At 52.0% G+C, this 25,192-nt stretch overlaps 1 protein-coding gene across 13 annotated transcripts in view; it reads right to left on the bottom strand.

Annotated features, from left to right (window-relative positions):
* LOC102139841 (collagen alpha-1(XIII) chain) overlaps positions 1-24,337 on the bottom strand; it is a 92,299-nt gene extending 67,962 nt beyond the window's left edge. For 11 of the 13 annotated variants that reach the window (XM_074001922.1, XM_074001921.1, XM_045361091.3 and 8 more), the window contains exons 1-8: positions 24,333-24,337; positions 19,964-19,990; positions 17,059-17,094; positions 14,205-14,231; positions 11,710-11,760; positions 4,454-4,489; positions 3,618-3,644; positions 2,522-2,548 (exon numbers count right to left, since the gene is read on the bottom strand). In XM_074001922.1, coding sequence (XP_073858023.1) covers positions 2,522-2,548; positions 3,618-3,644; positions 4,454-4,489; positions 11,710-11,760; positions 14,205-14,231; positions 17,059-17,073 — 183 coding nt within the window. In that variant the 5' untranslated portion in view covers positions 17,074-17,094; positions 19,964-19,990; positions 24,333-24,337. Of the gene's footprint in view, positions 1-2,521; positions 2,549-3,617; positions 3,645-4,453; positions 4,490-11,709; positions 11,850-14,204; positions 14,232-17,058; positions 17,095-19,963; positions 19,991-24,332 lie in introns of those variants that run through there. The other 2 variants (XM_065520968.2, XM_074001923.1) reach the window with 2 other exon arrangements.
* Positions 24,338-25,192: the final 855 nt, after the last annotated feature.

Consider the following 25,192-nt stretch of genomic DNA (forward strand, 5'->3'; position numbering starts at 1 on the left):
AGAGGGATGGTGTGGGCAGAGTGAGGGCAGGAAGAGGGGCCCCATGGAAGGGTCCCTTTCCTCTAGGACAAAGTGCTGGCAGCTGAGAGGAGGTGTGATCCAGGGGTAAGACCCCATAGTATGGGTCTGAATCTCAGCTCTGGTATTTAGGAGCTTTGTGGCCTCAGGCAATGTACTTAGCCACTCTGTGCCTCAATTTCCCCTCTCATGAAGTGGGGATGATAAGCTGTTATGAGGATGCCAGAGTGCTGCCTAGAAGATGACCATTATTATTACTTCTGGGGGGCCATGGGCTACCTTATGGTAGCATAAGGCTGCCAGAGAGGAAAAGAAGCTGGGACTGAAGGGATGAGCACCCCAAACCCTTTATGCCTCTCTAACAATGCAGCATGGCAGTTTATTCCTGTCTCGGTTTCCACTATTCCATACATGTGCACAGCACGCCTAGGAACGGGGTAGGGGCGGGAGGAAATGCATTTGCAGCGGAGGCAGCTGTGATGGAGAGGAAACCTTGCTGGGGGACCTGGATTCCAGCACCAGCTCTTCTGCCACTGCCTCAGGGGCCTTCTGCCGCCAGTGCCCTTCCTCCAGTTCTGCAGACATGTCAAGGATTTTCCTACCTCAGGACCTTTGCACATGCTGTTCTCCCATGTCCAGAAAGCACATTCTCATCCCTCTTTCTATTTTCTCTCGGTTGAATCCTCGTTCTTCAGGCATTAGTTCAAAAGTCTCTTTCTCAGAAAAGCCATCTCCGACCCTTGGCCTGGGTGAGGTTTTTGTTATACCAAGGTTTCCAGGGCACTAAGGATTATCTTTTTATAGCACTCATTGCAAAGCAACTTGTTAGTTACGTGAGTGATGATTTAAAAGGATGTCTCCCTGGTCGACTGTGAGCTACAGATGGCAAAGACAGCCTCTCTTGCTCCCGTCTGTATCCCTAGCATCTGAAGGAGTGCGCAGCACATTTTAGATACTCCATAAAAAATGCATTAAAAGAAGGAAGGTGGCAGGAAGGCTGACAAAGAGTGAGGGAAACAGAAAGGGAGGAAGGTAATAAAACGTGGAGGGAAGGAATTTGAGAACTGTGTTTTGATCTTGTTTTGGACACTCAGCTGTGTGACTTCAGGCAAGTTACCTAGACTCTCTGAGACTTGGCTTCCACACCTGCCAAAAGGGATTCTTGTAAGACCTGGAGCACAGTTACGCTGAGGATTGAGACAGTCATGCAAAGTGCTTAGCCCGGTGCCGACCACACGGCAAACCCTCAATAAATGTTAGTTGGATCTGAGTCAAGAGGACAGGTTGGGGCCCAGAGGGAGCTGGCAAGTTAGGAAGAGCTAGGCTGGAGCCCAGGCCTTGCAGCCAACACTCCGCCATCCCCCTTTCCATCCACGAGATTGCCTGCCTCCCTCGGTGCCCTGGCAGTGCCCCAGTCATGGGTCAAGGGTTGTCTTCATACCAGCGCTTGGAGCAAGGCATGAGCCAGACCCCTGCCTGGCCCACTGACCTGTGGAGCAGGAGGTGGTCCCTCGCAGTGTAGGTGTGACCTGGGACTTAGGAGGCAGAAATTGCATCCCAGCCCAGGGCTTTTTTTTTTTTTTTTTTTTTTTTTAGCAGGGCTTTATTGAAAACCAAAGTACACTCTACAGTGTGGGAGCAGGGGCCCATTTGCTCTTAATGGCCCATCAGTTCCTGCTGAGACCTGGCCCACTGTGAGAGTGGGCAGCCCTTCATTGCCTTCTGGAAGGGATGGTCTGTGGAGACGGCAAATTTATTTCCAAAGCTCTGCAGAAGGTAGGGGCCAGGAGAAAGGTGGGGCAAAGCTTGTCTCTCCACCTTTTCGGGGCCTGAGGCACTCCAATTCCCCTGGGCACATCCATCTGGGGGGCGGCCACAGGATGCTGTGACACGGAAGAGAAGGCCTCGCTCCCGCTCTCGACTTGCCAAGTGGCCCAACATCCAAACAGAAACTCCCAGGAAGGCGTGGGGAGAGGAGAAGGGGTCTTTGGGATGGTGCATGTGGCACCCCCAGCTGAGATGATCCACTGGGCACCACCAGCCCCAGTGGGGCAGGAACCCCTGGAGTCCTGGGGTGGCTCAGGGCACAGCCAGCACTGGGAAGGGGTTATGAGGCCTTGAGGGACCTCAGGCTCAGTAGAAATGGTGTCTCCTACAGAAAGTGTCCCCTGTGAGTGCGGATGAAACCTTGTCTCCCAAGGCCCACGCGAGTGTGGTTTGAGAGCACTGAGCTGGACACCGACTTCTGTGTGCCACCGACCAGGTATGCGCTCTCTCTGGATCTCCCAGCCTCATGCTTCAGATGGAGAAGCCCCTGCCCATTTTGCCTCCCTGCATATTGATGTGAGGATCCAGGGCATTTGGTTTACACAGCTGGGGCGTGACCAGCACGGGCAGCCACTCCTGTTGTCCCTGCGGGGCCCACTTTGCAGTGCTTGGCTGTGCCTGTGAGGCTAGGCCAACCCCTACCCATCTTGGGAAGGCAGGAAAGCTGGGCTCTTACCATGTCGCCCTTTGGTCCTGGGTGGCCCTGGAAGGAGAAGAGGGTGAGTACCAGGTGCACTGTTTGCAGCCCAGAAGTTCCACCCCCTTCCCTCGTGCTCCTCCCTGCCCCCCGTGCTCCTCCCTGTCCCCTGTGCTCCATCTGCACCTTCTGGCTTGTGCACTCCTTCACCCAGTCCCTAAGGCAAGGTCATTTGCTCACTGCCCCTTGCTGGGCCTCACTAGCAGCTGCCTGCCCTTCAGAGAGCAGGGGTGGGGGTAGTCTCCCTAGACCCTGACTCTCACCTCATCCACATGTCCACGGTAGCTTCGGGAGATTGGTCCCATGATATGAGTGGAAATGATTGCTGGCGCCCCTGAGCTGCACTTAGCTCGCTGGCCTGAAGCTGGGGAGTGACTGGGTGGTGCTAGGGTCCCTCAACTGAGAGAGGCGAGTGGTGGGGCCGGGCGTGGCTGTGAGTGGGGCTGCATTCCATCCACCCTGAGGGCTTTGGGTGGGGCATGCTCCCTTCCAGCTGACTTGTTCCTAGGACTGGGGAGGGGACTTCTTTCCCCCAAGAACATTTGTGTCAGGGAACCAAGTCCAAAGGATTGAAATGAACGAAGAGAGGCGCTATGGTAGGAAGCAGTCTCCACGTGGCCTTGAGCACACGTGTCGGGTCTCAATCGGGGAGGGAGACCCTGACCTCGAGGACAGGGCCATGGGAGACACAGGTGCTGAGGAGCAGGGGCAATCGTGTGCACAAGTGGCCAGGCTCTTCAGACCAGCTATTTGACCTCCATACCCTCCACTCTCCACACTGCCTACTGACCTCACCCCCACCCCACCCAGAATCACCCAGGGATGCGTCTTGCTTGGATTCTGAAAGCCAGGCTGGGCAGCTGGCGACCTGTGCCCTGGGGAAGGCCACTGGGGTCAGGGGTGACTCAAATGGCCCCCTCCACTTCCCAGTAGTGACAACCTTCAGCCCCAGGACTTTTCCTTCTAAGTAAAGCATTTTCCAAGGAGTCAGGGTCTCGCAGAAGGACCAAGAGATCCAGGATCACTGATCTGTAGTGAGAGGGAGGAGCCCTCCCCTGACAGCGGGTCCACTTACCGGTTTGCCATCCAGCCCAATGGGACCCTGAAAAAAGAAAGGCCAAATGTAAAGACTGAGCATCACAAGCCTCCTGCCAAAGAGGCTGCCTGGGCAGTGGGGAAAAGCATAGATTCTGGATTCTGATAAGTTGGAGCTCAAGGCCCTGCTTGACCACGTACTTGTTAATGTGACCATGGGTAAGCCTAGGCCTCAACTTCCCATCTTGAAATGGGGTTCAGCATAATACAATGTTGTATGCCAGGTACACAGCACAAGAGAAAACCCAATGGGTGGCCTCCCCATTAATGTCAAAGACTTCACCCTTGCCCTGAGTGCAGAGTGGGTGGTGTGTTCCTGGAAATCAGGGGCTGGCCTGCATTGAGGCTGGGAGAAAAGGGAACTTCTCCCTCTGCTCTGCCTGTCAGAACCTGTCTTAGGCCCCATAGGCAGAGGTCAAGGACACCCAGGTGGTCATCCCTCTGCCTTCCCCACGCTGGATCTCCTCTCAAAGCCCGGGCACAGTCTGAGCTGCAGGTATTCTCCCACAGGGCATCGTCCATTCCATATTCCCAGGTCATGCTGGGGTTTATCAGCCTGTGACTTCACTCACCTGGGGCCTGTCCTGCTGCCCCTTAATTTGTGGATTTGCTTCCCTGTATTTATTCCTTGCACTGTGACCTGACTGCTGAGCTACTGTCCTGAGTTGGTGTCCATGAATGGCTGTAGAAGCAAGTCCTTAATGACCAGGGTTTGGGAGAGAAAGAGTGGAACCAGGGCTGACCTCAGATGAAGTTTAACCCAATCAGGCCTACAGACCACCTGGGACATAGCTAACTTCAGCCTTCTCCACTTACCGGAAATCCAGGAAAACCTCGAGTGCCTGGTTGACCCTGAAAAAAAAAAGAAAAAAAAAAAAAAAAAAAAAAAAAAAGAGACAAGTGAGATTGAGCAAGGAGGAGATGCAGCCAATCCCTAGCCCTCTGGTTCGTTTTTGCTTCCATGACTCTCACTCTGTGTGATCGTCCTTGGGGGACACTCACTGTGGTTAGTGGGCTGGGAGGGAGGATGGAGAAAGATGAAATGGAACATCATAGGAAATCTCCTGCGGGTGCTGGGGGTGGGAATGGAACAGGAAGGGGCCAACGTCCTTTGGGTCTACTTCTGGGAAGCGGCCCCTGGAGAGCTCCTCACCACTGTGTATGTGTGGCTTGTAAACAGACGCATGGGACAGTGGGGCGAGCGGAGACTCAGCCCGTAGCACATGGAACTCCTGGACTGCGATCCTCTAAGCCCTTTTTTATTTACACAGTCATTGCTCATGGCCACTTATCTAAGGATGGCTTGGATATCAGAATCTGACCTTCAAAATGTGTATTTTCAGGCTAGACTAGGTCAGGTTGCTCCTGTTCCTCTCACCCTGGCCAGCAGGCTTCTCCTAGCAGTTGGGCAATCTCTGAGCATTCCTTAATCTTTGTGGGATGCAGAGCAATCTATGCCTATTTTCCTGGAGGTGCAGAGTGCAACACAAATAAATATTTAGGGTGGAGACTAGAAGCAGGTTCACTGGCCACAGTGATTTATGATCCAGTGGTTTATGATCAAGATTCAGGACAAAGGGGATGTGATGAGATTAGAAGAAGCACAAGGCTGTGATGATGCAGGGCTGAGGAGGGATGGCCAGGTGGTCAAGGGTGATGGGGAGCTAAGAAATGTAAGTCTTGTCACTCTCCTTCTCAAGAACCAGCAAGGGCTCCTTTCTACCATGTTCAAGGCCAGCCCTCAATCCCATCCCCATCAACCACGTTAGTTTCCTTTCCCGCCACATCTTTCCATCTATTCTATGCTGAGACACACTGGCTCACCTGCCGTTCACCAAACAAATATGCCCAGTTCTCAGCTTGGGGTCTCCTTTGGCTGACGCAGCCAGAATCTCTTCCCAAGCATGGGCTTTCTAGACTGGCAAACTAAATTCAAACCCTGCCTCCAACTATGGCTGTGTGACCCTGAGCAAGTTGTCTAACCTCCCAGAGCCTCAGTTTCCTCATCTATAGAATCGAGATAACAGTATAACCTCATAGGATCATCAAATTACATTTAATTATGTTTGTAAAGCCTATTGAAATGGTAGCTGCCATCATCAGACACTTGTTGAATTGAACTGAACAGGGAAGCTCCAGAATAGAGCAAGGTTACTTTTGAGCCCAATATGTCTTGTGATCAATGAAAGTTTGTCCTTGTCAAGCAGCAGTTTTAGAATCAGACCTCTCCAGAAGATTTCTCTTTGTTATACAACGCAGCAGGCTCCCCCATCCCTGTTCAGCGGGCGTCTGGCTCATGCCTTGCTCCAAGCGCTGGTGTGAGGATTCATATGCTATGACCCTAAAGCATCTCCAGGCTGCCAGGGTCCTCCTTGAAGCCACGAACATAAGTGCCCAGTGGCCTGTGCTCAGGGAACACGTCAGCTGGGTAGGATGGGCACCCTGCCATCAGGGTGGGTGCGCTGGTTCAACAGCGAGTGAGTTGAAGTCTGCCGCAGGCTTAGGATGGGCTTGTGGCAGCCATCCAAAAGGGCATGAGGGAGGAGATTCCACTCATCTATCGGAAGGGCCCCTGGCTTTTTTCCTCTCAAGGATAAGCGATGCTAAGAATAAACCAAGGAGAAAACCCGGAAACCATCCAATGTCATCTCTGAAACCTCCCAGTGTAAACTTTCTGTAAACTACTCTGCACACCAAGAGGACTGAAGCAAAGGTCAGGAGGAGAGGATTCCAAGAAACATCTTCAATCCTGCTAGGGACAATGTTTACGTGGTAGGGATAATCATACAGTTTGTTAATTACAGAGCCTGCCCTGGTAGGAAGATGCATCTCTCCAACCAGGACCAAATCCGGGGCTAACCAAGGCTTTTTCAGAGATCTGGGGAAGAATGTTGTCATGGACCAAGTGGAAACTGGGACGCCACTTTGTGGAGAGGCTGGGCCTGGGGAAGGCATGTGGGGAGACTTGGAACTGGACTTTAATTTATATCTCTTCAATTATATCCTGAGGTTAGACATCTCTTCCAATATTTCTCTGCCCGTTTCTCTTTACCAATGTTTTCTAGTAGGTTGTTTATTTTTTCCCTGCTGATTTGAATGAAGCACTTTGTCAAGAAAAATAACTCTTTGATAGTCATGCATCAAAGAGTTGGGGCACTTTGACTTTAAGGGAGCCTCATTAAATCCAGGGGGAGGCTGGATCCCCAAGATGCTGGCTGGCCCAGCAGGCCCTGGGCAGCGGATCTGCCAGTCCTAGGAAATGCCCCATCTCAAAGTGTGCCCATTCCCTCTCTGAGTTGCCCAGCTTCTCTTCTGGGGCCAGGAGATATCTGAATATTCAATAGTCATGAATAGTGATGACTATTCTTTCTAATTTGGCATTTGTCATTTATTTTGTTTCTGGTATGTTTTATATTTATATAGACAAACTTAATCTTCTCCTATGGCTGTTGGATTTTGTGTGATGTTTAAAAGGGCCTTCCCCAGTTTCAGAATTATAAAATGTTCACTCATGCTTTGTCCTTGTATTTTATGGTTTCAGGTTTTATATCTAAGTATTTTGTTCATTTGGAATTTATTCTGATATAATGAATAAATTGGTTTTAATAATAAAAAACCAAACAACCGTCTTTCATTTTACCTTTTACTAAGTGGCTTATCGGTTGCCCCAGCATCATTTCTTGAACAATTGATCTTTCTCTTGCTATTGTGAAATGAAGCCTTGATCATGTACCAAATTGACACATGCATTTGGCTTTATTCCTGGCCTCCCCATTCTGTTCTGTTCATATGTTTCTTAGATTGTCCTGTTTTTATAATATATTTTTGTATCTAGTAGAATTTTGTTGGATTCCCAACCTCATAAAAAACGCACAGGGATTAGGACCACATTAAATGTATAAAAAATAGATGTATTTGTACATTAATTCATGGATTAATATTACATCCTTCTGAACCAGAACCAAGGAAATAATCTTTACATTGATCTCTGAAACCTTCTCCCTTAGTTCAAGGTCAGAGTGAAAAGGGAGCTGAAGGAGGTCCCCACTTCTGAAAGCAGACCCCTGTGTCTACTCCTCCCTGTCTTTCTCCTACTTGCAAATACACAGACAGAAGGTTCTTGCTGGAAAAAGCCTACCAGGAAGTCTCCCTTCTCTTATTTGACCGTCAAGAGATGGTCAGTTGTGTCTCTGCCCACGGGCCGCCTCATTCTGCCTCCCTCACCAACAAGACTCCATGCTGGCAAATGTTTAACCATTAGCTGAGTGGGAGAGGGTGGAGAGGAGAACCCTGCCTCGTACAGCATCTGCCAATATCTGTGGTATAAATACACCCACCATTGCTGATTTCAAGCTACCAACATGAGGTCACTGAACGCAGCTGGGAGGAGGCAAGGTGTGCATGGTCTACTCTTGCCAGCCGTCCAAGCTGGCTCCAGCCGACCACTTGCTCTGACCTCCAGCAGCGGATCACAGTTCCCGTTGGACATTATGGCATCTCTAATGCATCACGCTCAAATTCAATTCATCTCACCTGGCAAAATCTGTTCTTCCTTCTGGGAAAGGGTACTGTGTTACTCAAGTCAGAAATGTGGTGTCATCTTGAGCTCCTGCTTCTCCCTCAATCCTCATTTTTTATCATCACTAAATCCTTCAATTCCACCTCTAAAATAGCTTGCAAGTCCAGCCCTCCTGGCCAGCCCTACCGATTCTGCTCCAGTCCAGGCCTTGGTTGTTGCAAGTGCCTTCCAGCCAGCCTCCCACTGCAGCCTCTTCTAAACATGCTGCATGCTGGACCTTCTAAAACCTTTCAAACTGCAAATCTGGTCATGTCCCACATCAGCCTAACACAGCCTACAAGCTCTTCACACCCTCAGGACAAAGCCCAACCCCTGACCATAATGTAAGGGCTTCTCACGGGTCCTTGACTGCAGTTATTATCCCCTTCTCCAGGAAACCTTCCCTGCCTGCCCTCCTTCCCCAAGGCTGGTGCCTCCTCCTTGTCCCACAACTCTCTAACCATCCCCTGGTTTAGCACTTGCTGTCTGCATTGTCATGGATTATGTGATCGCTGGTCTCTCCCACTAGCTCATGTGCCCAGAGGGCAAGCTGACAGAGGTCGGGTTTCTAGGCAGCACCTAGCAGGCACTGGGCTCTTAACAAATATGAACGGAGTGAATTGAGACACACTTAGTAGGTGTGTCTACCTGGTGTGGGGTGGCTCCTAGTGGATGAGGACTGGAAGTTCAGATATCTCCTGGCCCCAGAAGAGAAGCTGGGGAGCTCAGAGAGGGAATGGGCACACTTTGAGATGGGGCATTTCCTAGGACTGGCAGATCCGCTGCCCAGGGCCTCCTGGGCCAGCCAGCATTTTGGGGATCCAGCCTCCCCCTGGATTTAATGAGGCTCCCTTAAAGTCAAAGTGCCCCAACACTGTATTCCAGCGTGCTTCATTAGAAAGTGAACCCTCCTCCGAAGTGTTTGGAGGGGGTCCCTCTTTGCTTGGACCATTTATCAAGCTCCAAGAGGGGAGGCAGGTGGCCCCTGAGAGTGGCAAGGCTGGTTCTTATTAGCAGCATCTCTGCTGGACCCTTCCTGGCTGAGTGGAAAGTCACATGTTCTCCATCATCCCTGGATGCCACCAAGGGTGCGCACTTGACCTCTACCACTTAATGACAAATGGACCCTTTGTCTTCCCCCACCCCTGCTCCCAGTAGCTCAGGGCAGCTTCCTGGGAGGAGCTGAGTGGGCTGCCCCTGCTGTCCAGTGGGGACTCAGCAGGGATGGCTTGAGCCACTGGGTGATTGGGGCCAAAGTTAGAGGATGCTGGGCTTGGTTAAGACTCCTGGTACGATAAAACCTTTCCTGGTGCCAATGTAGGCACCCACCTGGAGGATTTTTTTCTCCTGCAGTAAATATCATTTTAAACAGTAGCATTTCAAACATGGAGCAGGGTGTTGAGGCAAGAATGCAGGCTTTGGGATGAGGCTGACCTGGCCAAACCCAAGCTCTACAACTTACTAGCTGGGCAACCACAGGCGAGTTAGGAAACTGTTTTCTCCTCTGTAAAATGGGCTGGTGGAGCCTGCCTCACAGCTGTGAAGGAGACCTATTTTGTGACGGGTGCCTGGGAGACAAAAGCTCTCATTGTTACCTGAACAGAAGGTGCTTTTCACTATTGGAGTCAAATCTGGTGCAGTAGGTATGTTTCTGATTAGGTTATCTGTGCTGGGCTGAGGCCAGGAGGGGCAGAGGCTCTACTGCCCTGAACACATCTCCAGCAGTGGAGCTTTTCAATAACTTTTTGGTAGCCTGTTGACATAATTTGCTGAAAGGGTGTTAGAGGACCAGCAGGATCCGTGCAATAGAACATCTGTAGCCAGACCAGAAGACAGACAGAGATGGCGGCCTAGGGTAGGCCCTGTATGCTGTGTTACTCCCCTGTCCTCTTAACACACGAGGCTCGGTCCCTGATGTTAGAACCTGGAGGACTGTCTTCTGTTTCTATGACCTTCCCATCACCACCTTCATCAGGACCAATTCGGCCAGGGCATTGGCGCTGCACCTCCTCCAGTACACAGGAGGCTGGAAGCCCATCGGGGCAGCCACCATGTAAGCCCAGGAGCACATGTGACAGTGACATCAGGCCTGTCCTGTCCATGACAGCAGCAGGAATCAGAAGCAGACTGCAGCCAGATGGCCTGGCTGAATGATCTGTTACCAGTGTGGCCACATGCCAGCCCTATGGCCTTGGGCAAGTCACTCAGCCTCTCAGTGCCTCAGTTTCCTCATCTGTAAAATGGAGGTGATCACAGTCCCTACATCATGGGGTTCTTGTGAGGATTAAGTGAGTGAATACATGTAAAAGTCTTAAGATGAGACCACCATAGAGGAAGTGTGAAGTGTGGTCAATGTGGTCTGAGCCCAGAAGAAAACCTTGCTGTAAAGGCCATGTCTACTCAGTCCAGGGCTGCTCAAGTGCTGCCTCCGAACCGGCCCCTGACCTGCCTGCCAGCCTGGCTCTCCTGCCCCTGCTCTCTGCTCTCCTTCCCAAACTGGCTCCACCTCTCAGCTCCCCACACTCACCACAACCCCTCGCTTGGCTGTTCAGCTCACTGCGGCTTGGATGTAACTTAGCCATTTGTTCTCCAGCCCCTCTCCCTCCGATGTGGGTCTCAGTCCTCCAGAGGCTAGCCCTCTGCTCCCATCCCTCACGGAGCATGGCGGGTCAGGAAAAGTGCAGAAGGTGGAGCTGGCAGCCTGCTGCTGTGGTGAGGCCGGGGCTCCTCGGTTCTAATCCTGCCAAGCCTCTACATGGGAGGCCCCTCCTCCTCTCTGAGCCTCAGTTTCCCCTTCTGAGAGGGCTGTATGAGACCATCCCTGGGATCCTTTCCACCCTGACATGTGGTGATTTTATTAAAGCCCCGTGGTTCAGGGCTCTGGGAAAATAACAAGCCTTCCTCCCACAGCCTCGATATCTTGCTGGCTTCATCACCCGCACCCCCGTTTTGGTCCCTAAGGAAGCACATGTGAGGGGAACCTCGCTGGTTTTCTCAAGCTGCCAGCCACGGGTTGGAGGGTGCTAGTGAACACACAGGAACCCGCACTGCACACAGACGCATCTGTGAGGGTGAGTGTGGGCTGGGCTTCTGGCAAGACCAGGACTGCGTGCCTGGGTCAGTGAACCCGGACTCGTATCTGCTCCATGGGCTTCCAGAAACAAAGGCTGGTTCCCGGGAAAGCCGGATCACCCCATCCGGAGGAGAGCAAACTCTTTCTCCCTTCTGTCTGTAAACAGCAGGGCCGCCTCGCAGCTGCTGTAGTTTCGTGGCTAGAGGGCAGGTCCCTCAGAACCCTCCCAAGGGGCTGTAATTTAGGTATATTTAGCCAGGCCACTTTCCTTAACATCAACATCGGCACCCGAGGCCTGGTTGGGCTGACCACATCACATGCAGTGGCCTCCCCACCCAGGGGCACAGCTGCCCTCGCTGCCCCCTCATCCCCAGCCTGAAAGCCCTTTTCATCAACTCACCCATACCCCCCACACCCCGAGGAACAGCAAAAACAACTTACAGGGGGGCCGCGGGGGCCGATGATGGACAGCCCAGCATCTCCGGGGGACCCCTGCGGGGAGAGACGAAGGGGGAGAGGGAGCGAGGGGCAGGGAGGTGTGGAGAAGAGGAGCGGGAAAGAGAGGAGCCAAAGGGAAGGAGCTGGCAGGGGGCCGGGAGCAGGACGCCGGCCCCATGGGACAGGAGAGGGAGGCCGGGGACGTGGAGGGCCATGAAGGGATCAGCAGAGGCAACAGAGAGGGCACAGGGACAAGGAGGGAGCATTTGGGACGGGTTGGGAAGGGCCGGTAGTAGGGGGAAGCAGCAGGAGGGAAAGGAGAAGAGGTGTCAGCGAGAACACAGGACATGGGGTTCCGGGGAGACAAGGTGGTGGGACCCCAGGCCGGGGAAGCAAGAAGAACCGGATCCATTGGAGTGGCAGGAAACAGGGAGACACAGGGAGAGAGGGGAGACTTAGCAAGCCTGCCCAGGCCTGAGTCTCTCCCCCGTCCAGCCCAGGGTGCTTTCCAGCCCCCTCCGCAAATACCCATCTGGTTGCACACCCTGCAACTGCTGAACCTGCCTGAGAACGGGGCTGTGCAAACAGGGTGGGGACACAAGCAACATGCGTGCTGTGTGAACTTAGCATCCCTGACCCTGAAAGGCTGAGCTGCCTCAAATTCCCTAGTCCCGGTTTCAGAACGACACGGAGGGGTGAAGCCTGGAGCAGAATTGTCAGCTCTGAGAGGAAGGCAGTCGCTGCTGAATGAGGAGCTCGAAGTGCTGTCAAGGGTGGCTAAGCTAGTTAGACAAGCGCTGTGTGTGTGTGTGTGTGTGTGTGTGTGTGTCCCCAAGTTCAAGGTCTTACTCTGCCAGGAAAAGTTACAAAACCTCTCCGAGCCCACATACCTCCTCTGTGAACAGGGATTCTGAGAACGGCTCTGCTGCCCTTATGGGAAACGCATTTTGGAAAACGTCATACCTCACAGGTAGGCGAGGGGTGATTTCAAATTAGTAACTGTTTATGTCATGGAAATGATACAATAATTTTTATACAAGGAGGTGTAGTGTCACGGTTAAGAGCCAGAATGCTTGGGTTTGAAGCCCAGCTCTGCTACCCACCAGCTGTGTGACCTTGGGCAAGCGACTTAATGTCCCCGTGCCTGTTTTCTCGTCTGTAAGGATACAGATAGCGCCTGTCTCATAGGATGGATGAGAAGATGTCACGTGATAATGTAAAGTACTTAAAACAATGCCTGGTCCATGGAAAGGGTCATGTGTCTTTCTCCTAGGCAGTTTAGCCTCATGCCAATGTGGAGCTGACAGTCTGGTTCCATTTTGGGGACAGAATAGTATGGTAGCTAGGGCCCCAGCCTTGGAGTCAGACCACTGGGGCGTCTCTCTAGCTCCGCCACATTCTAGCTGTGTGACCTGGGGCATGTGACTTGGCCTCTCTGTGCCTCATGTGAATGAGAATATTAAAGCTTCCCTGAAAAGGTTACGTCGGTGCTAGTTGGGAAAACAGACAAAATATTTAAAACTGCACCTGACACAGTTTGTGTTTAATACATGGCAGCTGTATTACAATTGTTGAGATTGTTATTTTGGAGACAGAAAACTATTGCAGAAATACTGCATTACAGACAGGGAAGTACAGAGCTGGGCACTGGGAGGTCTGGCTTAGAACCCCCGCTCATCACTATTGCTGTGCGATCTTGGGCCAGCCTTGCTCCTTCCTTGGGCATCAGATGAGTTTCCTCATCTGCAGAGTGAGCTCCTTAGAAGTGTTGTGCTTGGCCAGGCATGGTGGCTCACGCCTGTAATCCCAGCACTTTGGGAGGACAAGGTGGGCGGATCGCCTGAGGTCAGGAATTCGAGACCAGCCTGGCCAACATGGTGAAACTCCGTCTCTACTAAAACTGCAAAAATTAGCTGGGTGTAGTGGCATGCACCTGCAATCCCAGCTATTTGGGAGGCTGAGGTAGGAGAATTGCTTGAACCCAGGAGACAGAGGTTGCAGTGAGCCAAGATCTCGCCACTGCACTCCAGCCTGGGTGACAGAGGGAGACTCCATCTCAAAAAAAAAAAAAAAAAAAGAAGTGTTGCTCTCAGAAATCTCTCCAGAACCCCGCAGGGCTGATGTTCCAGGATGGCTTCGGGGTTTCTGACTTCCCAGGGTCTATTCCATAACCTTGGGGGTCCCCCTGGGCAGTTCCAGCTACACAAAAGAGCAGTTGGCCAGAGTGATGCGGCCTCATGCTGTCAGGGCAGGGCAGGGCAGGGGAGACCTGCTCAGCCGGGAAAGCTGGGACCGCCGCCCAGGAATCCCAAGACTGCTGCCCGATGGTATGGAAGCTGTTAGGAAACTGGGCTGTGAGAGGCTGTGAGGGCAGCAGGCCCAGCCAGCACCCTCTGCTGAGGCTTTCATCGGGGGAGGAGGGCTAAGAGTCTCCCTGTCAAGAGTCCACCTGGAGGAGGAGGCTGGGTGCAGGGCAGAAGGGGAAAGCGTGGACTCACCTTCTCGCCTGGTTGGCCCTTTACTCCCTGGGGCAGCCACATGCAACACAGGGTGCAAGAAGGGAAAGGGAGGGAGAGAAAAAAGAGGGGATGAGAAAGAGGCACCCACACGAGAATCCATGTTTGTGGCACAACAACCAAACAGAAGAAATCACTGTGAAATAAGAAACAAAGCAAAACACAGATGCTGACACATGACAGGTCCACGTCCAACAAGCACAGCATGTGGCATGTGGAAGGCAGCGGCTGCAATGTGCAGCTGCTCCAGATAACTGAGGAACAGAGGCTGGGGCTGTGAGAGGCCCTCTTGAGGCACGTGTGTGTGTGTGTGTGTGTGTGTGTGTGTGTGTGTGTGTGAGAGAGAGAGAGAGAGAGAGAGAGAGAGAAAGCCAGATAATTGGAGAGAGACAGAGAGAGAGAAAAGATAACAAGATCCCACCTAAGTCAGGAAGTCTTCCCCAGAAGCCATGGCCCCAGCTGGCCAGGACACTCTGAGGTTGGGGTGGGGATGGGGGGAATTGCCCCAGGACTGTGTTGTGATGCTGGTGTCTAGGAGGTTTGCAGGTCCAGCTGAACAACAAGAACAAAGCTTTGCCAAGCTAGACAAGCCTGGAGTCCTTGGGCCTGGCCGGGCAAGGTGGAGGGAGGGGGCGTGGAGAACCACAGGAGGCCAGAAGGCAGGACACACATCTCTGGAAGGATGGAGCACGGGTCAGTGATGCAGAGGAGGCTGGTTAGGCGGCCAAGGATCCCTTGCAACCACAGTGACCAGTAGATGGGCAGTCCCAATCCACCCTGCTCTGGACAAGCCAGTGGGGCCACCTCTGGTAAACCCCAGGGATGACCCAGGCATGTCACACCTACTGGCCACCTCACTGCTTATCAGGTGGCTCCTGCCAGGACCCCTACTGGGCAAACAAATGGGCCCATTGTCACATTTAAAATAGCACCAGCAGCCAGAGTGGCTTCCTTCCTAAGAAGGAAGTGGGGAGACCTCCTGCAGCTCCCCTCCTTCTTCCTCCACTGCTATGGGGGAGAAGTGTGGACGCTTCCTGGGGGAAGGTGTCCACAAGGTCCAAGAAGGAGGACAGTACGGACAGGGCGGGGAGGCCCAGAGCTGCCACTTTGCATTTTGCAGCCTTCCCTGTGGCCGGTCTCTGCACTCGGGAGAGGCTCCTGAAGCTTCCCTGGGAGCAGGGACTTTGGGGTCCCACAGTTGGCTTGGGTACAAAGCCCAACTCCACCCTATCTCAGGTGCAGTGAGTCTTAACATCTTCATTTGGAAGACAGGGGCTCAGAGGGCTATGGTAACGCAGGTGACTGGCTCAGGTCCACATGCTCAGGCCCTCGGGAAAGGATGGCTGAATCATGTTTCCCCGCTCTGTTCAGAGCCTGTGACGGCTTGGGTGGACTCAGGATCTGGAGTTAGAAAATGGAAGAAAAGAGACAGAGCCAGGCAGCAATTCCACCATGCTCTGCTCTGGGAAGTGGTGGGAGATTCACGTGGGGCAGCCCAGTGCTCCCAGCCTCCATGCCTCCATAGACAGGCCTTGGGTGGGCCCTGGAGAGAGCAAAGCTCCGTGACATGGAACTTTCCCTGAACTCTGAAATATCCCAGGCCTCGGGGGCTTCATTCTAAGGATCAGACCCTCCTCAGAGCTGCAAGGCCAGGGGGGGTGGGTGGTGAGCGGGGAGTAGTAATAATGTCAGGATCAAGAGTGCAGGTTTGGAGTTGGGCTGTCTGAGTTCAGATTTCTGCTCAGCCACTTCCTGACTGTGTGAGCTTGGGAAGGACATTTAGCTTCTGAGCCTCAGTTTTCTCATCGGAAAAGTAGGGGTGGAAACCGTTGTTTACCTCATGCAGTTCTTGTGAAGTCTGAGTAAGCTAATACAAGGCTCTTAGCACAACACCAGCAAGCAGTTAGAACTAGCAAGGGTCAGCTTCCATTTGGATGCCTTTTCTCAGCCTCCGAGCACTGGCAGGCTTACACCAGGCATGCAAATTCACACAAGGATGTGTGACCCACTCCTACAGCCAATCCCATGAGACTCTGAGGCAAAGCTGAGAATGACATGGGGGTGGTCAGGGGTCTTGGGAAGCCAGAGGCTGATGGCAAGTTAGGAGTCACATGGGGAGAGCGGCTGAGGCCCTGTCCCAGCCCAGGCTGGGGAGTGGTGAGGGTGGGGCATGGCCATCACTGCCTTAGGCTACTGCCTTTCTAGCCCTTTGTAGACACTCAAGGGCTGCTGCTGGCCTTCCCATTTCTGGGAAACACCCTCTCCATCAAACATTCTCATCTACCCTTCTCCATCCTCATTTTCCAGCAGGAAACAGGGAATGTTTTAACTCTCGGCCTCCTAGTGAGGACTTGGAGGCACCACCCGGGGCCAAGCCCTGTCTTCACCATCTCTTAGTGCATCTCTGTCTACAGAGAAGGCCTCTGGGAACCCTGGCTCCCCCGAGGGGTTTGCAGGAGCAGCTGTGAATCTGAGGGTGAGCTGCCAGCTTTGGAGGGTGGAGTGGGAGTCCTTCTGATGTCGAGGCTCAGTTTGTTCCTCCCATTCCCAGCAGGTAACTGGCAAAGGGCTTTGTTCATGCAACTTTGTTGGGTTTTTCCTTTGCTGTGGCAGCTCTCTGGCGAGTAAAGCCATATTGTGAGGTCTGAAGGACTGGAATACAACTTCCCTTCTCCTTCCTTGTCCCTCCCTGAAGCATACTGGGGCCTGGGGAAGGGAAAGAGCTGACCCTCTCCTTGAACCTGGGGCAGACAGCACATTGCCATGGTTTAGAGGACAGGCCAGCACGGAGAAGCAAGCAATGGCCACCTGAGCAGGTGCAAATGGGCCAACTCACCACACGTCCAGGCATCCCAATGGCACCTTTGTCCCCCTGATGATGAAGGAGGCAGAAACAGTCAGATGTGGTTGGAACCAGGCTAGCATGTGAAGGACCCTATAGGCAAGCTGTGCACCTGATTTAGGGCACAGCTAACCCGGTTTGCAGTGGGGACAACATCCTGTATGATGCCCAAGCATCACATAGGTGCACTCCCTATGCACCTCCCAAGGACTATTCAGCAAGCAGCCACCGCTATGGCACTGAAGGAGTCTGGTCTCAGGCTGGGCCTCAGTTTCCCTATGCCTTTCCAAGGCCTTTACTCCCTTAGATTTCACTGTTGCATCGATTCCAGCAATGGCCAGGATGTGCCTCATCTTTATCATGCACAACTTCAAGGCACAGAGCAGGGTGACAGGCAGCTCCCATGTGACAGATGGGTGAATCACTTTCCTCGGTCTGTCTCTGCCAGGGCTGGAGAGCAGTGCTCCACCCTAGCCCCTGGTTTGAGAAAGCAACCTCTGGAGTCTTTCTCCACTCCTCCCTCCTCTCGGCCACCTCCAGTACTGACAGGAAGGACCATGAGCCATGTGGATTCAGCCGAATCACGAGTTGCAGATGCTCCAAGGGAAATGCTTTGTTTTGTAGCCAGGGGTTACATCTTCTCACTCTGGAAATCTGCTTATTAAGTTTTGTTCCTCCCCCTTTTGGTAGAAAATATTTTTTTGCCATCATATGCATGCAGACATCATAAAACCTGGGGTGGGGCCTAAAGTTTGCTAGGAGCCTGGACGGATGGAAAGCAATAGGGTGCGGAGACTCAGGTGGTTTTCCAGCCTGCTGGACAGGAGGGGACTGCAGGGGCTTTTCTGGGGTGACTCTGCATCTGCTAACCCCACTGAGGCACAATGCCTCGAGGAACAATGCGCATCCACAATGTATGTGGGGCACACCTGAAAGAAGTAACTATTTCTGAAGTTAGGCTCTTAAAATTAACGCATAAGGTCAAGACCAATGGTGGCTTTGAGTAAAATGTTCCACTTTTGCTAAAGAATGGCAGGGTAGCAGTGCAGATTAGAAGCACTGACTCTTCCTTTAACCTCCCTGAGCATCAGTTCTGTGGAGTGGGGGTGATAAGAGCTTCTTTCTCATGAGGTTGCTGGGAGGATGGCACATGATGCTGTCTCTGAGAAGCATGTGGCCAGTGCCTGGCCTTTGGTGTTGAGTAAATGGCATATGCTCGTGTAAAGCCTACCACAGCCGCAGGCAGGTGAATTTCATCAGCATGTTTGTACTCCACACCTTTTGCTTTGTACACCAGGGGCTCACATCCATAGTCTCTTTGAGGGTTACTCCTAGGTCTCTTCACATGGAAGCGTCAACAGGACCATGACCTGTGGATCCAAAATTGGCTCTGCCTGCGAAGGACCCCAGGCCAGGGCTGGTCGTCGGCTGTGGCAGCCCCATGGTCCACTCACTCTTGGGCTTTTGAATGATATTTCAGGATGTTTGTTTTGGTTTCTTTTTCATTTCTTTTTTAAAACTAATGCTCTTTGCAGTCCTGGCCATAAAATGCTTGGGTTAGGGATGGGTGTGGAATGGCCAGGGACTGGAAACTATGTGCAGCAGCCCCTGCTCTGTCAATTGCCCCCTAAATGCTTTTTAAAGGTGGATGTTGTAAGAAAAAAACAAAGTCTGCCCACATTCCCCTCGGTCATCTGATGTTTCCCCTCCTTGGATTTCATGGGACCGATCCACTCGTCTTCCTTTGCGCTGGGGCTCTTACTGGGAGAGTTTCCATTTGCAAGTCTGAACATTCCCCCACATGCATTTCATTAAGAAAGCCACTGCTAGGCATGAATTTTAGAAGCTGTTGGATTAGTCCAAAGGTTACAGTATAATCCATGTCTAAAAGGGGAGTCATTAGGTAAGAGGGAGGCACATAAGGGTCTGGAATCTCATAGATGTGACCTTTGGTACGGGGAGACAGGGCAGACTGGTGCCAGCCCCAGGCCAGGGTGCTCTCCATACCTGATTCCGGCCCCCTGACAGGTTGCAGCATCTTGCCTGGGTCACTCCCCATCTGAGGGTCCATGGAACACAGACCCAGTATTCCATTCATCCATGCCCTGGGCTAGACTCCACAGAGCAATGTCTTAGAATACTTTAAAGATGGGTTTTGAAGGTGGAGCACAGACCACAAGCAACAGCAGTCCGGAATGGTGTGTGATGATATGGGCCTCTAACAGGTCCCCACCTGAAGCTTGGACAGATGGACAAACTATTTTACCTTCCTGACTCTCATGTATAAAACAGGTTTATAATCATCCCCATTTCACTGAGGTGTTGAACAAGCCGAATGTGTGAAAGGTGATCAATGCAGTACCTGGCTCCTCTAATGGTTTCAATAAGAGATGGCTATCTTTTTTGTCCCAAAGTCCCCGTGGTTATTTGGCACAGTAACTCTCTAGAATTGGGACATGGTAATTGGGGGAAAACAAAGTTTCTGAATCTGCTCTCTCACCAGCAGGCATAGGAAAACAGTGGTTTGAATGTCAGCTGGTATGCAGGGGGATGGTCAGTGTGCCAGTGGGCTGCCCATCCCTGCAGCTGACCATGGTAGGGTCATCAGTCTGGAAGTCAGCCACAGTTTTGGAAGGATCTGCATGCTGTAATTTGTCTGCCTCGGGCAAAGGGGCACCAAGGGCTGCAGCTAAAGATGCCCCAGCAGGGTCCTCTCTAGATCTCAAAGGAGGAGGGAGCTGAGGTGACTTCACCCTAAGCTATAGATCGGGGATTCTGGAGAGTGGCCTGTACCCAGATACACGTGGAGAAAAACCAGCCACCCAGCCTAGCCAGTCTTCAGACTGAGAAACAGCATGTAAAAGAGATGCAAAGGAAAGAAGAAACAAAAGTTACTTACTGGGAGTCCAGGTCTTCCAGTGGGACCCTAAATGAAGAGTGAAGTTTCCATAGGTCAGGCAGGGTATTGTAACACCTAACTGTTGAGCACTGTCCCAACCAGCTGTGTGACCCTGGCAAGCCACTTGGGTGGGCCTTTGTTATTTTATGAACAAAATGAAGGGGGAGGCTTGATCACTAAGGCTCATGAAGCTTCCTTCCAGTTCTGGCCCTGAAGACAGCCCACCTGTGTTCACCGCTTGGCTCTGCCACTTACTACTTGGGTACCCTTCAGCAAGTGCCTTGGTCTCCCTGTGCCTCAATGTTCTCATCTTGAAAATGGAAGAATAATCATTACCTATCTGTTAGGATCAAACGAGAGAATGTATGTAAAGCACTGAGCACGGCGGCTGGCATATAGCAAGTCCTAAATAAATGCAGCTATTACCATGATTATTAGAAGAGAAGAGGACAGGCCAGAGACGGCCATGGGGCTGGCCTTGGTTTCTCCCTCCAGAGACCCTGCTGTCACATACAGTTCCTCTCTTTCCAGACGTCCTGCTCTTCCCATAAACTGAAGGCAGAACCAGGAGTGGGTCTTGGGGTGTTCCCTGGGAGACAAGTCCCTGTAGGGCTGCTGAGAAAAGTTCAGGCAGCACCAGGAGTAAGTCACCCCTTCTAACCTCTGTTCCTGAGGACATCCGCTCCGTGGTGGTGCAGTGACGCCCGCCAGTCACGGGGGAGGGGGGTCCTTGGGGAATGTGGGGCTACAGACTTCATGGGGACAGGACTTGTCGCCATCCCGTCATGTTGCTGGTTTTGCCCCATAGCACTAAAATGTGAGCTCCTGAGGTAGGGACTTTCCTGTTTCATTCACGAATGTGTCCCCAGTGCCTCAGCAATGTGGAGCTCACAGTAGTCCTTAAGACACATTTACGAATGAATGAATCTGCCTGCGGATACCAGGAACCTGGCAACAGCCCTGCTTTCCCAGGCCCCCACAAGGACAGACCAGGCACTGCGTCCCTTAAACCAGAGCTTTAGTGCTGAACCAATGCCCTCTTCCTCGTGCTTCTAAACTGCCTGTCCCCTAATGTCACAGAGTGGGCTGAGAAGTGGGGCAGTGACCTCCCATCCCAGGGAAGGGAAGGGGCCCAGGTGAGGAGGGTCCCAACCTCATGCAGTGGGTTTACTCTGAATAGGAACAGAAGGGGCAATTTGCTTGCTGTGTCCTTACAACCGACACCATCCATATCGTGCCACCCTTACGAGGACACATGAGGGAAACTGATTTCAGGCCCCATTCTCAGGAAAAGCTGTGCCTTGCCCAAGCATCAGGCGCGCTCGTACCTTACTGCACTCCGACCCTTGCCAAAGCTCTGCTTTCCTCTTTGCTCTGACCACCGAGAAGCTCAGAGCCGAGTGTGTGGCTCATCTGCACAGGATGCTGCGGTACCATGGCTCTGGATTCCCCTTGCTTTCCTGCCTCTGTTCTCCACCCCTTACCTCCTGTTTCCTTAGATAGCTTGTAAATCCTCCTAAAATGTTTCTTGGAATGGGATGGGGTAGAAATAAATAAAATAATAAACTCATTAACAAAAATTCACAAAATCATAATTTCTTCCTTAAAATGTAAGGTTTACCCAGCCACTTGGGAGGCTGAGGCAGGAGGATGGCTTGAGGTCAGGAGTTCATGACCAGCCTGGGCAACATAGCAAAACCCTGTCTCTAAAAACAAAATTAAAAAAATTAGCCAGGTGTGGGGGCACACGCCTGTAGACCTAGCTACTTGGGAGGATGAGGCAGGAGGGTCACTTGAGCCCATGAGATTGAAGCTTCAGTGAGTTATGATCACACCACTGCACCCCAACCTGGGTGAGAGTGAGACCCTGCCTCTAAAAAAAAAAAAAAAAAAAATTAAAGGTTTGCAAAAAATCTTTGGGCATCATTGAGGGAAGCCTTATGCTTTTAGGATTAAATGAATTAATATGTCCTAAGTAAAAAAAAAAAAAAAATATATATATATATATGTGTGTGTGTGTGTGTGTATATATATATAGATATATAGTACACACATACATATTCCTTACAACACCCATATGAAGCAGATATCATTACTGTTCTAATTTTACAGATGAGGGGACTGAGGCAGAGAGAGGTTAAGTAACTTGCTAAGGTCACAAAGCAAAAAGTGGCAGTGCCAGGATTTGACTGCAGTTGGTCCGGCCCTAGAGCCCTTGCTCATAATCACTATGTTACACTGCCTCCATAAAAACATAACAGTGTCTAACACACAGTAAGTGTTAGCTACTATTTCAGCAAGGATCATATTCAGCAAGGCCTGGCAGCTGCTGGCAAATATTTCGCTGTATTCCTTCAGAGAAAGATACATCCCTACTTCCCTTGGTCATCTGTTTTCAGTCTCACAGTTCCCAGTATTAAGAAATTCTCCCTTAAATCGAATCCAGGGATGGCCAATAGATGTCAGGTCGAGCACTGACACCAATGGATTGGGAGTAACAGACTAATGGGTTATGTTAAAAAAGCCTCCTAATTGATTAGCAATGTCTGCCAAGGGCATGATGGGTGGGGCAGTGGTGGCTGCAAATTTGCTTCCTCCTAAATGGTTCCTGCTGCAGCTTTAATCCATTCTGCATGGTTGTGTTCTCAGGCACTGGCTGACCTTGTGCCCACAGGAACCTGGGTCTTCCTGTTGGAGGACAGAGCCAGCCCCCAGGATACACCCAGAGGGCAGCAGACAGGCATCTCAGAGCCCTTCTCTCTGGCCACCAGCATTCTTCTTTTGCAGGAAACAGAGATAACAGGGCTGAGGAGATGATTCCTGCCCTGGTCAGCTTCCCATTTCCTCCTCCTCTTGCCTTGTGGTTTCAGCCAGCACTGGGCAAAGGTTCAGGGCTCCTCTTCTGCACTGGGCTCAGAATGTGGGGAAAGCTACCTGGGCCTTTCTCCTTCACTCTGTGGACAGAGACTGAGTGGAGACTCACCCCTTCCACCTCATGGGCTCCTTCAGCACAGACCCAAAGGGGTCTGGGAACAGTCCCTGGGTTGGGCCAGCACCAGCTCTCAGAATGCAAAATTACTATTGAGGGAAGGACCCTCAAGTCAGGCAGGGACTCAGAGCTGTCCTGGCATCCCAGCCCTGGGGGTGAGGTGTGTGCAGGAGGCCCCAAGGCAGGGTGGGAGCAGTTGAAGGCTCCTGTGGCTTCCTCGGAATAAGACAGGGAAAAGCAGCACATTTCCAACAGGTGAAAGCTCTCTATGGCAGAGTTTATTTTGGAAGATGGATGAAGGGAATTAAGATCTGACACACCAAACACGCCTGAATAAATTATCCTTCCTTTCAAGCAATGACATGACAGATCCTGCCTCACTGTGATGTGTCAGGGGGCATGGGATCCTCAGCATGGGTGCAAGGGCCTTTCAGGGCACAAATGGAGTCTTCAGTAATGGCCTTTACTAAAAATTAAGCAGGCAGCTCCCACAGGTACACATTAAGAGGAAAACAACTATGGAAATGACTTCTCCAAGGAAGGGGTGATGATAGGGTTGATTTCAGCAACCTTGAGAAAGATCTGATGTGAGGGCTGGGCCCTTTCAACTCCTATCTCCAGCTCCCCCAGCGCCCTCTGGTCTTTTGTTGGGATATCAAAGACTGGTGCTCCTGTTCTCTGGATCCATTACTTCAGGGAGGCAGTCTCCTTGGGCTCTTCTCAGGTTCTCTGGAAGTGGCTCCACCCCGCGCCCCACCCTGGGCTTCCTAGCAAGGCCAGGAAGGAGTGCGGCGTGCTGCCTATAACTTATGTACTGTCTCCCAGTCTAACCGGCTGACACCGCTCTCCCTCACATAACCACCGCCACCACCACCACCACCACCTGCCCAAAGTGACTTGGCCAGAATAGAGCTGCCCACTCAGGGGTGTGGACATGAGTGCTCTGGAGCAGACCACGCTTGGAGCCAGCTCGATGGCCTGTTTTCTGAGACTTTTCAAGGAGAACTGAGGAGAGATGATCTCTTTTCTTCTTTCTAATGCCTGGTGCTTTTTTTTTTTTTTTTTGACTCCAATAGCTTCTTTGGGGGACAAAAGAACTGAGCTAATTAGAGGGAAAGCCATTCTTTTCGATTGAAACTTGGGGCCTGTTTTGCCCTGGGGGCAGCCATTGTCTTGCCCTGGAGGGGTGCAGAGGTGGGTGAAAAGCAAAATGGTAGCCTCCCCCTTATAAGAAGCCTTCTGGAGGGACCCCTCGGGAGCCCGCATAGGCCCTCCCCAAGACAGCAGGGGCCCAGCTTGCAGTGTCCCCACCCAGAACCCCATTACCAGCAAGTGACACAGGCCTTTCAGATGCATGAGACCCTCGGCTTGAGTACTTACAGGAGGTCCTGAAAGAGAGAGAGAAAATGCCTGGGTCAGTGTCATTGCTGCAGGGGCGGTGGGGAGGCTGCCTTGGGAGCAGCGTCCAAGGATTCCTCAGCGGAGGGGTTTCCATCTGGTCTTCGAAGTTTGTCTTTTCCTGGCCCATTTTCACCAATATAATCTCTTCCCCCTTTATTTCATCTCCATATTTTCATAACTGGATGAGAAATCCAGAGATCTGGGCCCCAGGCTCAGCCCTGCTGGTGGCCCTTCTGCCTCAGCTTCCCACCCCACAAAATGGGCTTTTCGTGACCTGCCTGAACTTGTGTACAAGGCTGCTTTGCAGAACACGGGACAGTGGGCACACTGAGAAAGGTGAAAATAACAGCTCCTGCAGAGATGAGGATTGTTAGCATGCCGGTGTCCTCACTGGGCCATGGCAGGGAGGGCCAGCAGGCAGGCAGGGGTGGGCATGGATGGCCACTGTGCACCCTGCCTGAGGCCCATCGGCCCATCGGCCCATCCTGGTTTCTGTTTAACAGTGAGTTAGGCACTTCACCCCTCCAGGGTCTGCCACCCACAGCCTGTTTCTCAAAGTCCCCTCTCAGGCTCCAGCCCCACCTCCTCCATGCCTCTCTGTTCCTTTCTCTTTCTGGTGTCCACTCCCCACCTCCCTCCCACGGCCGCAGCAGCAGCCCTATCTCATTACTAGCAACAGCCAAGAATGACAAATTCAAGTGTTCCGAGAGGGAGAAAAAAGGAGTAGGGTTGGGGAGCGGGAGGGAAGGTTTAGAAAAGCAGCCCCGAAGGATAGGGAAGGAAAGGCACTTCTGCGAACATGAGCCACGAAACCCCGCCCTCCCGGCAATTCCCAGCTG

Source organism: Macaca fascicularis, chromosome 9 (genome assembly GCF_037993035.2).
Source record: "Macaca fascicularis isolate 582-1 chromosome 9, T2T-MFA8v1.1".
NCBI lineage: Eukaryota > Metazoa > Chordata > Mammalia > Primates > Cercopithecidae > Macaca > Macaca fascicularis.